Source organism: Cetorhinus maximus, chromosome 7, assembly GCF_964194155.1.
Source record: "Cetorhinus maximus chromosome 7, sCetMax3.hap1.1, whole genome shotgun sequence".
Classification (NCBI taxonomy): domain Eukaryota; kingdom Metazoa; phylum Chordata; class Chondrichthyes; order Lamniformes; family Cetorhinidae; genus Cetorhinus; species Cetorhinus maximus.
Genome location: NC_135885.1, coordinates 25,916,468 through 25,930,161, shown reverse-complemented (window position 1 = coordinate 25,930,161; position 13,694 = coordinate 25,916,468). Strand labels below are relative to the sequence as shown.

The following is a 13,694-nucleotide window of genomic DNA, read 5'->3' as shown; positions in this document are numbered from 1 at the left end:
AATCAGGCCATCACGATGGGGAGTGTGAATATTCTGGTCATGATCCAGGCTGGGTGGGGCAGCAAGGAGTGGAAATGAAGGTTTCCTGGTGAGGCCTGTGGGGAGCATTCCTGCTCCTCCTGGCCCATAAAGTGTTCTACAAGGAGCTGATCTCCTGCACCTTCACTTGACCGTTCAGCACCTCCCTCACTCAGTTAATTTTAAGTTGCAGTATCAATATTGTCATTGGGGCACAAGTTTTGGAAGTTAATTAGGCCTCTTTGTCAGTGGCTTGATTTGTACTTGTTAAATTTTGCTCACCGCCACCAACCCCCACCCAAACTCCCCCTGCCTGTCATCGGGTTGGACTCAGGGCGTGGGAGGGCGGGGGGGAATGCATTAAAATTGAGCCCATAGGGTCTGTAGCATCAACATCAATATTGCAAGCCTGAAATTCTGTAATGAAAACTAAATGAAAAACAGGCCACTAAAGGCTCCTGAACAGAAACAAATTAAAGCCCATTTAAAAGTATGAATGCTATAATATCTTTATTTCGTTGTATAGCTCTTGAAGATGAGTTACTACATGCTGTTGTAAATCAACCGCCAAGTGTTCTCCAAAAGTGCATTTGCTACATTTGTAAAGTTCCACACCTCACTCGCCACCTTAAGAAGATTCTCAAAGACCAGAAAGGACAAACAGAAACGGAGAGGCAGCTGCCCCAGGATGCCCTGGCATATGCCAAGCTCCTCAGACTGCGTGACGAGATTCTTCCATCACTCGTCATCTCCTCTAATTTACACGTCTACACCTGTACGTTATTGGACAACCACAAACTGAACTGTACAGAGCAAATGAGCAAAGAGTACACCGAGGGCCTTTGCCAGCAGTTTTATACTGATGTGGTTAAGCTCATTGACAGCAACAATGCACAAAGACCGACAGACGGGTTTGATGGCGGGATGGAGGAAATGATGAAGCATACATCCTTGTGCAATTTATATGCAGCCCTCTCTGATTTTGAGTGGAAAGAAATGGACCAGGTTAAAGAATACATCCTTGGGGAGCAATCCAACTCACCCTTCATTATTGTGGGAGGGCCTTGCAGTGGAAAAACACTTCTCATGGCAACATGTGCCAAACAGGTACAGAATTTTATCTTTGACTTTGTCCTGTTATGCCTTTCTCCTCCCCAGGTCTGGTGATTGGCCACTTGCCAAGTAAATAAAAAAAGAAAGATTTGTACTTCTGTAATGCCTTTCATGACCTCAGAGTATCTCAGAGCTCTTTACAGCCAATGAAGTACTTTGACATGTACTACTGTTATAATATAGGAAATGAGGCCACCAATTTGCCCCCAACAAATTCCCACAAACAGTAATGTGATCAATGACCAGATAATCTGTTTTTGCGATGTTGATTGGGGGGGGTAAATATTGAACAGGACAATGAAGATAACTCCCCTGTTCTTCAAAATAGTGCCATGGGATCTTTATATCCACCTGAGAGGGCACACAGAGACTCAGCTTAAAGTCTCATCCAAAAGACCGCATTTCTGACAGTGCAGCATTCCCTCAGTACTCTGTTAACTTTTTGATTTTTTGTGCTTGAGTCTCTGGGGTGGGAGTTGAACCCATAACCTTCATGACACTTAGTAAAGCAATGTGGCCCATTACCTGTGAAGAGTCTGGGACCTCACAACAGTATAAGTCCCATAATTAGCCAGGGAAAGTCATAGTCGAAGAATAGGAGATACAGAAGAGATTTGGCCCCCTGCAACCGATTCTGTTGTAGGTAGTGGCAAGGAAGGGAAGTCTTGCCCAATGATGTTACTAATAGATTTCTGACATAGTTGACCTAAACACTCAGTTTCTGAGCACATTGCACTCAATGGAAGAGGTAGCTTCTTGAGATGAGGAACATGGAATATAAGGACTTTGTATCAGGTGGGAAAGCTTGATAACTGCAAACAAGGAATGAATAGACAATGTATTGACTTACTGGGTTTGCAGAAGCAAGATGGTTAGAATCTGGTCATATGGAAAAGAAGAATCATGTGCTCTACTTCTTGGGAGGTGAGAAACGTAGGAATGGAGCAGGAATCCTTGTAAACATAAAATACAAGAGATTAGTTTGAGATTACTGGCCAATCTCAGAAAGAGTGGTCATGATTAAGATAGAAGGAAATTGATCTGGTTGTCATAAAAGTTTATGCCTCGATACAAGATCACAGTGAGCAGGAAATAGAGGCATTTTATGGTGTCATTCTGAAGAGTTATGATCAAGTTAAATCAGCTGATGTGGTCATTGCAATGGCCGACTTAAATGCTAAAGTCGATGAAGGAACATCAAGAACACATGTTGGTCAACATGGCTTGGATCGAGAAATGAAAGAGGAGAGAGACTGATACAATTTTGTCAAGCAAATGATCGGATGGTGGCAAACACCTTTAAGCAACCAAAAAGAATACTGTACAGTTGGAGAAGTCCAGATGGTGTGTATTGAAATCAAATAGATTATGTGGTGGTGAAACAACGTATTAGAAACAGTATAAAGAGCATTCATATGTATCCCGGCGCAGATATAAATTCAGATCGTTGTCTCCTTGGGGCGAAAATTAAGTTGAAACTGAAAATACTAAAAAAGAAAAAAATGTGCTCCCATTTAGACCTTGACATGTTGAAGGATGAGAATATCAGACAGGCATTCACTCTTAAAATAAAAAACAAGCATGAATGTCTCCGGATTGATGAATCGAAACAAGCAGAGGTCTCAGAACAATAAATAGAAAGCAAGTGGAAAAACATGAAAGTAAATACACAACATACTGCAAAGAAAATGCTACCAAAATGGAAAAGAAAAAGAGACAAGGAGTGGATGACAGGTGAGATCCTAGCTATGATGGTAGAAAGAGGAAAGAAAAGAAACACTCCTGAATATGATAACATTGAAAAGAAAATAAAGAATGCGTGTAGGCAGGCTAAAGAGAAAGGGTATAATGAGATGTGTGATGAAGTACGAGAGCTGGAAATAAATCACAAAATGAGAGTTATGCACTAGAAGTTGAAACCTTTGACAAAAAGAAAGAACGGGATAACCACAGACAGTGGGTGCATAAAAGACAAAGGTGGTAAAATGCTGTTTGAAAGGGATGCAGTAGCAAAAAGGTGGACAGAATGTATAAGTGAATTGTGCGATGATCCTAATTGTGGGCTCCCTCAAGATATAGAGGCAAATGAGGGACCAAACATTAAGACATCGGAGGTGAAGAACACGATGAAATTGATGAGTAAGGAGAAGCTTCAGGCAAAGCTGAAGTAACAACAGAACATCCAAAAGCCCATGGAGAAACAGAATGAGAAGTGATAACAGAAATTTGTGTCAAAATATATACCAAAAGATACATTCCAAGTGACTTGAGACATTCATTATTCATTAAGTTATCCAAGAAACCCAAAGCAATGGAGTGCAATTAATTTAGAACTATAAGCTATGTGATATTATATCTGATATTATATCACTATCTGATATTATATCACTTTAATGAGTCATCTCATTAAAGTGATCTTGAAAATCATAATAGAAAAAAAGAATAACGCAACTGAAGCTGAAATTGGTGAAATGCTGTCTGGATTTAGACCTGGAGTAGGAATAAGAGAGGGAATATTTAACCTGAGAACAATCTTCAATAAATATCTATAAGTAAACAAGAACATTTACATATGCTTCAGAGGCTATGAAAAAGCATTCAGTCATGTTTATCACTAAAAGTTAATAGATGTGTTGTTGAAATATGACATTGACAGGAAAGATGTGAGATTTATCCAGAGCCTACATTGGGACCAAGTAATAAGCATCAGGCTCTAGAAGAGAGACAATCAGATATGTTTCATGTGAAGGGAAGAGTATGACAAGGCTGTGTACTGTCGCCAAAATTATTCAATCTGTACACACAACAAATATTCAGAGAATTAGATATACCTCCAAGGGTAAAAATTGGAGGCAAGAACATAACAAATTAGCAGTATACTGATGACACAGTGCTATTTCAAGAATCAGCACAGGCCCTGCAAAATATCATAGATCAAATGATACACCAAAAAGACAAAAACAATGGTCGTTAGAAGGAATACATTGGAAGAAACTCAAGTGAAGACTGAAGTGGGTGGTGTCACACTGGAACAAGTAGGTAAGTTTGTATATTTAGGACAAGTGAGAACAAAAGATGGCAGAAGCTGGAAGAAGGAGAGATAGCCAGAAGTAATTTTGTGAAGGTGAAGGATGCGTTAACAACAAAACTCAAGCTTGTAACAAGGAAAAAACTCATAAGATACTACATGCTGTTCACTTTCCTATACGTCTCAGAAACCTGGACAATAAGTAAAGATCTATGGAAGAAAATAGAGGCTTTTGAAATATGGATGCTAAGAAGTATGCTAAAAATTCCATATACAGACCATAAGACAAATGAAGAGGTGCTTGAAATAGGAAGAGTGAAAATAACTCTTAAAAAGGGACATCCAGAAAAGAAAATGTCAGTATTTTGACCATTTAATCAGAGCTGAAAAGCTACAGAGATCTGGAGGGAAAATTGGAGGGCAGCAGAAAGAAGGGTCGACCGAGGCATAGTTGGATGACGGATGTCACAGAGCAGTTGCAGACGAGCTACAGTGAATGAGTGAGGATGGCACATGACAGACGAGCGTGACATACCATGACAGCAGATCTCTTGGTAGGAGTAGCTACAAGCAGCAGCTGCAGCAGACAGTTCTATGATTCCCTGGTTAAGTTCCGTCCCCTTTCTTAAATATAGGAATTACATTAGCTATCTACCACTCCCCTGGCACTGCACCTTTTTCTAACAAATTAACAAACATGAATAGTAATGCCTCTGCTAACTCTTGCCTATATATTTTTTAAAAATACTGGATGCAATCCATCTGGACCAGGTGTTTTATCCCCTTTGAGTTTGGTTGGTTTATTCAATACATCCCCTTTTTTATTTTAAATGCACTTCTCTCATTACTCATCTGATCATTCAATGTCATGTCTACCTGTTCTTCCATCTCCATGGTAAGTACTGAACCATAATAATTATTTAATATCTCTCTATTGTAATCTGTAGTGTTACCCTGTCTATCCCTTAATGTTCCTATTCCCATCAAAGCCTTCCTTTTTTATTGATGTGCCTGTAAAATATTTTGTTTTATGTTCCTTGATAACTTAATTCCATAGTTCCTCTGCATTCTTAATTGCTTTTTTTTACTACTTTCCTAATCTTGTATTCTATCTTCTCATGCACCCCTCTGTTGTATATGTACTTAATCAATGCCTCTTTCCTAACTCTTAATTGTTCCCTTATGTCTTTATCCATCCATGGAGTCCCACTAATGTTTAGTTTGTTCTTTCCTTTGAGGAGATGGTGGTGTAGTGGTATGCCACAGGCTAATGCTCTGGGGACATGGGTTCAAATCCAACCATGGCAGCTGGAATTTGAATTCAAATAGTAAAATCTGAAATTGAAAGATAGTCTCAGTAATGATGGCCATGAAACTATCATCGATTGCTATAAAGACCCATCTGATTCACTAATATCCTTATGGCAGAAGGAAATCTGCCATCTTTATCTGGTCAGGCCTACATGTGACTCCAGACCCAAAGCAATGTGGTTGACTCTTAACTGCCCTCTGCAATGGCCTAGCAAGCCACTCAGTTCAAGGGCAATTAGGGATGGGCAGCAAATGGTGGTCCTGCCCATATCCCATGAAAGAAAAATGAGTATGGGCAGAACTTTCTGCCTGTCAGGCGGGCGGGCCCGACCCAATCTCCAGTGGGCACGGAGCCGATCCCTGCCAGCGAACCGGGCCGCACCGCCATTTTACATGGATGGGCCAATTAAGGCCCGCCCAGCGTGACGTCCGGTGGGAAGCGCTATGCGCTTCCTGTGCGGACAGGGGGAATTCCCTAAAAGCAAGAGTGTGCTCTTTCGCGCATGTGCACGAAAGAGCGCACATCTCCCTGAGGCTAAGTGTAGCCTCAGGGAGATCGCTTCAACTTTGAAAAATATTAAAAATAGAAAAAAAAATTCCCTTGCATGTCCCCCTCATGTGACAATGTCACATAAATTGGGACATGTTCATAATTTACAGAATAACTTTATTACAATTTTTAAAACCCTACATGAAACCTCATCCCACCGGTGGATGAGGTTTCATGTTTTTTCTATTCCCCGCCGGGGCTCCTGGCCTGCCCGCCAACTTTAAGGTTGGACGGGCAGGTCCTTTAATTGGTTAAATGATCCTGTCAATGGCCTCAATTGGCCATTGACAGGTTGGTGGGCCCACAGCTGATTTTGCTGTGCCCCCATCTTCCTGAAAATTTAAATGAGGCAGAATGACGGGGTTCCGCCCGACATCATCCGCATCGTTTTACGCATCGGCGAGCGGGCCCCACCCCCTGCTTGCTGATGACAACATTCTGCCCTATGTTTTTCCTGCACTCTGTTAAACACAGTTTTGAATGACTCCAATTGTTGTTCTCTCAAATCCCTTCAACTCCTTTTTCTTCATCCTATCTAATATAACCTTTAATGTTGGTCTAGTTTCTACTTCACCCATTAACCCTGGAAGTGAATTCCACAGCCTCACAACTCTGAAGATGTTTCCCCTGCCTTCTGTTATAAATCTCTTGCATTTAACCTTGTATCTTGGGCCTTTATTGCAAAGGGATTGGAGTACAAGAAGAAAGAAGTCTTACTGGAGTTGCACAGGGTTTTGGTGAGACCACATCTGGAATATTGTGTGCAGTTTTGGTCTCCACATTTAAGAAAGGATACACTTGCACTGTAAGAGGTACAGCGAAGGTTCACTAAATTAGCCCCTGGAATGAGGGGTTGTCCTATGGTGAGAGGCTGAGTAAATTGGGCTTGTATTTTCTGGCGTTGAGAAGAATGAGAGGTGACCTCATTGAAACCTACAAAATTCTGAAGGGGCTTGATAGGGTGGACGCTGAGAGATTGTTTCCATTGGTTGAGGAATCTAAAACAAGGGGGCACAGTCTCAGGACAAGGGGCCAATCATTTAGGACTGAGATGAGGAAGAATGACTTCACTCAAAGAGTTGTGAATCTTTGGAATTCTCTGCCCCAGGCAGTTGTGGATGCTCCATCGTTGAATACATTTAAGGCTGGGATAGACAGATTTTTGGTTTCTCAGGGAATTAAGGGATATGGGGAGCAGGCGGGAAAATGAAGTTGAAGTCATGATCAGCCAAGATCGTATTAAATGGCAGAGCCGGCTTGGTGGGCTGTATGATCTACCCCTGCTCCAATTTCTTGTGTTCTTGTATCCCTCTTCTATGATGCTTTACAGTCCCATGAGACAATTTCTCCTTCCACCTCACCTCAGCTGGCTTACCCCTGTACAGACTGTGTTAACCCACAGATAGCTATTCTACCTGATGCATTTCTTTACTCATAACCAACAATGACCTACTAACATATTGCTTGGGGAAACAATAAAATATAAATATCTAATCTTTTTCTCTATATGGTTTCTTTCAGATAAATTCATGGCTAAACAACTGTAACCCTGTGACAGTCAGCCGCTTCCTCTCTTCCACGAGCAAAAGTACTTCCCTTAGAAATGTCCTAACTGGAATCTGTCAGCAAATAGCAATAAGCTACCACAAACCGATCCAAATATATTCCAACAACATTGTGGAATTAATGAACTGTTTTGTGAGTCTTTTAGAAGAATCATCTGAACAGCATCCCTTGACCATAATGATAGATGCTGTTGACCAGATCTCAGGGACTCATGGTGCCAGAGCCTTGTGGTGGTTACCAAAATCTCTGCCACCTTTTACCAAGTTAATTATTTCTACTACTCTGAAGAAGTATGGAATTGCACAAAAATGCATGTCATTGAACCCCGATGCAGCTGACTTTCTTGAATTAAAGCCAAGAGAGAGAAAGGAATGCAACAAAATTCTTACACAACGCCTTCTAACCTACAACAGAAGAATTACCTCTGGGCAGCAGGTTTATGTAAATGCAGCCCTGGGGCAGTGTACTCTCCCACTTTTTGTTAACCTGCTTTGTAATGAAATGCGTTGTTGGAGATCTCATGACAATATTGATGACCAGACTTTAGGCAGAAGTGTTCATGACAGTATCAAGCTACTACTCGAAACGCTTGAAAGGAGACATGGGGAGAGACTGGTTTCCAGAGCTTTAGGCTACATAACACTTGCAACTTCAGGACTCGGTGAGGCTGAGTTGCTGGACATTTTGTCACTTGATGACTATGTTATAGAACGTTTTTGGCCTCAAAAAGACTTGCCAGGCTCAGTGAAAGTGCCATATTACTCATTAGCAAGACTGCAACAGGATCTGAGTGGGTTTTTGGTAGGAAGGCTACATAATGGAGTAAAGTTGCTCTTCTGGGCAAACCGGCATTTTTCACTGGTTGTCAATAGGCGTTACCTCAGGAACGTGGAAACTGTGCAACAAATGCACAACATCATGGTGGAATACTTCAGTGGCCGGTGGTCCAGTGGAAGAGCGAAACCACTTCTCATTACTATGTTGCATCAGAAATCAATAGAGGACCAACCAATGCATTGTCAGATATCGGAACATAATCCTTTAATGAAGATATATGTTGATAGACAGCAGCCTTCACAACCATGGCTTTTTCATTTCCAATCTTCTAATCCTTGCTTCGTCTTTCCAAATCACAGAAAAGTTAATGAACTAGCTTATCATTTGAAAAGAACCGGAAGACTGGGAGAACTATATCTTGATGTGCTGTCTTCCTTTGTATCCCATCAAGCAATGATTAAAGCTGGTCACTTGGTTCAGCTGATAGCTGAACTAGAGGAAAATATTCTCTCAATAAATCGAAGGGAGATTAGATTTTTGGCAGCAGTTCTGAAAAGCGCATGGTGCTTACTACGAACATCCCCTGATGATCTATCAATGGTTATTCAGGTGAAACTTCTACCATTTGTAGAGTGCTTCCCGCAACTGTTCAAATTTTTAAAGCAGGCTTATGAAGAAGGGCTCAGGCATAATGTTGTTGCTGTGATGCACAGTCCAGTAATTACTGTGCCCGGGGTGTATACTGCTTTGTGTACCTCTGAACTGTCTGTAGCAACTGATATCATAGAAATTCAGTCACAGTCTCTTGTTCTTGTAATACTGGAAAATGGTACTGTATATGCTTGGAACCTAGAGATCCAAGCACCTTGGGAACAAATCAACACAAATGGAGTTAAAGTTTCAGGAGCCCAAATGTCAGAGGATGACCGATTCCTTGTACTTGCGACTGTCCACAGCACTATATTAGTGTATAACTTTGCCCAGCTATCGCTGCTTTACGAAGTTGATATGAGAAGCAGTCTTGATGGTAACACTGCAGAAATTCGTCATCCAATTTGTGGTTTTGCTCTGAGCATCACAAATGCAGTAGCGTGGTTCGAGAACAGCACAGAGATGAGGGTCTTTGGTCTCGACTCTTGTCACACAGTCAAGCAGTTAAACTGCCAACATGAGGTTCAATGTGTATCCTTTTCTACTGATGGAACATATGCATTGTGTGGGCAATTGAAGAACACAGTCACAATATTTAATATTCATACTGCTCTCCAGATAGCCGTAGTGTTTTTGGAATTTCCTGAAGCATCTGTCTATTCCATTTTCCTGTCTGAATCCAATGAGGAAATGTATGTTGTAGACAATATTGGGAACATTTGTGTTTGGGGCACAGAAGACATGACTGAGCCACATCTCTTGGAAGAGATTGTTTGTAAAGAAGATGAAAATAAAGTTCTGAGTGTTGAACTTTCTTCGCACTCATTGTTATTGTGCAGGGCATCTTGCATTGAACTATGGAACACATTGAGTTGGAGCATGTCAGACAAGTTCAAACCACCTAAAAGTGAAAGCTTCATCCGAGCTATATTGTCACAAAATTGTGATTCCATTATAGCAGTCATTAGTGGTTCCCAGGCGTTATTTGTATGGAAGAGAGAGACTGGGCAATGTGTTCTAATACTTGAGAACAGTCTTGGTAGCCCATTGAGGCTCTCTAAATGCTACAAGCAAAAGGCTTTGGTAATATTTACCTCAAAGGGTTTTCTGAAGTCCTGGGACCTAGACTGCATAGATACAGCCTCAGCTATAGCAAGAACAGAAAGGACCAAACAACTTCTCCTTTCATCACAGGGAAAGCATTTCTATACCTTTGATGGCACCAGTGTTGTATTCAAATGGAGCCTGATTTTCTGTCAAATCGAGGCTACCTTTACACATGCTGACCTTGTAAAACATTGTGCTCTGACAAGAACAGGCAAATCTATGGTAACTGCAGATGTTAGTGGCGATCTTTACGTTTGGGATACAGAAGCTGGTCAAAACCTGCACCGCATCAGATGTGGCAATGTGACACAATTACTGATAACACCAAACGACCACTTTGTTGTGTCGCTATGCGAAGGCCTCATATCAAAGGTATGGAAACTGTCCAAAGGGCACATCGTCTGCAACATTTACAGCCACTTAAAAAAAGCAATGATAACACCAGAAAGTACCTTTGTTCTGGGTCTTCACGAGCATCTTCTTCTTGCTGTTAGCTTGTGGTCAGGAGGCATAGTCAAGAGATTTGAATGCATTGATAAAGCAGATATTGTTGCTTTTCAGACACTGAAAGACTATCCAGACTATGTCATGCTAGTCTCATCCTCTGGAAGTATTTATACCTGGAATTTAGTAGAAGAATCTCTTTGCCGACAGATCCAGCTCCCTGTCAAATTCTCAAGGCAATTGGACGTCTTCCAGGTTTCCGAAGATGGGAGGACTGCGATCATTTCGGTGATCACTGAGAGTATCAATGTTTTGGATGTCCTCCATGGAAAATTGAGTGTCGTTAATACAGAGGGAGCTATCTTTAATCAACAATTAACCCGAGATGGTCGATATGTTGTTTATGTATGTTACAGACACCACTGTAATTGTGACCTTCATTCAAGTGCAAAACTTAATATTGTTCAGACAACAGATGGGAAAAATATTGGAAGCTGCTATTTATGCAAAATCCCTTCATGTATTGCTGTGTCTGAAAATGATTTAAATATTTTTGTGGGATTTGAAGACGGGACTGTTGGAATGTACGCAGTTGTTGACTACCCTGGTGCTCAAAACAAAATTAAAAATCGACTAAGCAAGGTGGCCAAAGGTGACTACCCTCCCAGAAAGAAAGATTGGTTGTGCAGAAACTTACCCAATGCTTTTTGGGTGAATTCCCTCAATGAATATTCACAGTAACGGCCTTGCTCTTCACTCTGGTACACAGCCAGTTAACCAATGAATATGAACACACAGTGCTAACCCATTCCCCCAAATTCTTTTACAATTGATGGGCAACACGAGAGATTTACGGACTCGAACCGTTAACTCTGTTTCTCTCTCCACAGATGCTGCCAGACCTGCTGAGATTTTCCAGCATTTTATGTCTATTTTGCAACATTGTAGCTCTTTTCTGGCAAATATGGGCACAACCTAGAATTGGTTTCAGCTAGATGGGTCAACTACGCTCCCAAAAAAGAGAATGCATGAAGAATGAACGGTGGCATTAGGTGTAAACTGGTGTCAGCCCCACCAAACCATCGAAAATAGATCCTTGTAGTTCACCTACAAAGCACTGGGCACATGGACTTTCTTAATGTGCATAACACAGTTTTATAATCTATGTTAATCACGTTCTAAAAGATGGAAGAGATTCCTTCTACCGCCAGAACATAAACAACTGAGAAAAAGTAATATGGTTGCTTCTAATATGAAAACAGTAAATACTGGGGACACTGAGCAGGTCTGACAGCATCTGTGGAGAGAGAAACAGAGTTAATGGGTGGAATTTTACGCTGGCAGGATTTTATGGTCCCGCCGAAGTCACTGGACTTTTGAATGGCTCGCCGCATTTTATGGCCTGCCCCCCGCCGCGACTTGGCCATAAAATTCCGCCCCATGTTTCAGCTCTGTGACCTTTCATTGGAACTGCATTTCCGAAATCTGAATCTGATCGTTTTTGCTGTGACAACAATGAAATGAAAATGTTTTGCATTCATAACTCAGGATTCCGAAGTAAACCGAACCAATACGGCAATGAACAAACGTTATTAATAGATTTAAAGAACACACTGCAGTCACAGAGTTAACAAGCTAACTTGGGAGCAAAGCACAACTTTTGGTGTTCCGGAACAGCCCAGCGAGTAATACAACAGAATGAGAGAAATGTTAATGTCAGCAGCCTTTCCTCTCTGCCTGCACATGTAGATGATCTTGTATTGTTTTAGACCTTACCTGATCTTATTGTTCATATTCCTTTAAGTCTAACTATTGCAAGTGATCAATACCTGCAACTTGTGGGAGATTGATAGCTTGCTGGAACAAAATCAAGGACTTCTTGGCCTGCTGGAAAAGCATACTGACTACTTAGCCTTTCCAATATGTAAAATATCCAAACAAGCATGTATATATAGGCTTTCTAGGCTACATCCTACATAACCTAATAGGCTTTTTCTCTTCTCCTTTAGTTTTCCTGAAGACATTGACTCTTTTCCCATGATACAATTCCACATTTGTCATCCTTTCCCCCTTTGCCTTGTACAACAGATGTTGTGTGAGCCTTAACATTGGGTGCCAATAGGTAATTCAGTGGAAAAAATCGCAATCAATTGTCCTCACCTGACATCCAAACAGCTTCAATTCCAGCAGGGGTTACTGAATAATGGTCAGGAGTGACTGATTTGCTTATCCATATCCAGCTTTGCTGTGGCCATAGTACTGGCTCAAGTTCAGGTAACTTAATACAAGCTTGGAATTAAACCTGGGACCTTACTGATCTGTGTAGCTGGACTGAAAAATCAGCAGGTCATGTTCCCAGGGTCTGCAGGTTAGCAAGAGACCACCTCATTAGCATCGGACACCATTCTGGACAAATCTCTCGTGCCTTCCTGCCCATTATGACATGTAACTTCCATGACCCCCCACGTCCTTGGGGCGATGGCTGCCTATACTCATTCCCCACAGTGGCCATGGTCTCTGCAACTCCCTATACATAGGAGGAAAATCTTCAAAAAGCATTTGGGAAAGAGAGAGAGAGTGCAGAAAAGACCAAAGAAAACAAATCCAGGGATGAGGGACTTCAGTTGATCGGAGAAATTGGGGAATTGTTCTCCTTAGAGAAGTTTGAGAGATTTTATACAGGTGTTCAAAATCATGAAGGGTCTACATACGAACAAGGAGCAGGAGTAGGCCATTCGTCCCCTCGAGCCTGCTTCGCCATTTAATAAGATCATGGTTGATCTGATAGTAAGCTCAAAACTGTAGCCTGCCTACCCTCAATAACCTGTCACCCCCTTGCTTACCAAGAATCTATCCACCTCTGCCTTAAAAATATTCAAAGACTCTGCTTCCACCGCCTTTTCAGGAAGAGAGTTCCAAAGACCCACGAACCTCTGAGAGAATAAAATTGTGCCTCATCTCCATTTTAAATGGGTGATCCCCTTACTTTTAAACAGTGAATCCCTACTTCTAGATTCTTCCACGAGAGGAAACATCCTCTCCACACCCGCCCTGTCAAGACCCCTCAGGATCTTATATGTTTCAATCAAGTCACCTCTTACTCTTCTAAACTCCAGTGGATACAGGCCT

The 13,694-nt window shown here is 41.5% G+C and overlaps 1 protein-coding gene across 1 annotated transcript in view; it reads left to right on the top strand.

Moving 5' to 3' along the window:
* The window catches only part of LOC144682662 (NACHT and WD repeat domain-containing protein 2), a 46,027-nt gene extending 34,612 nt beyond the window's left edge, over positions 1–11,415 (top strand). Inside the window, exons 6-7 of the mRNA XM_078545223.1 lie at positions 545–1,125; positions 7,542–11,415. Coding sequence (XP_078401349.1) covers positions 545–1,125; positions 7,542–11,306 — 4,346 coding nt within the window. The 3' untranslated portion in view covers positions 11,307–11,415. The remainder of the gene's footprint in view (positions 1–544; positions 1,126–7,541) is intronic.
* Positions 11,416–13,694: the final 2,279 nt, after the last annotated feature.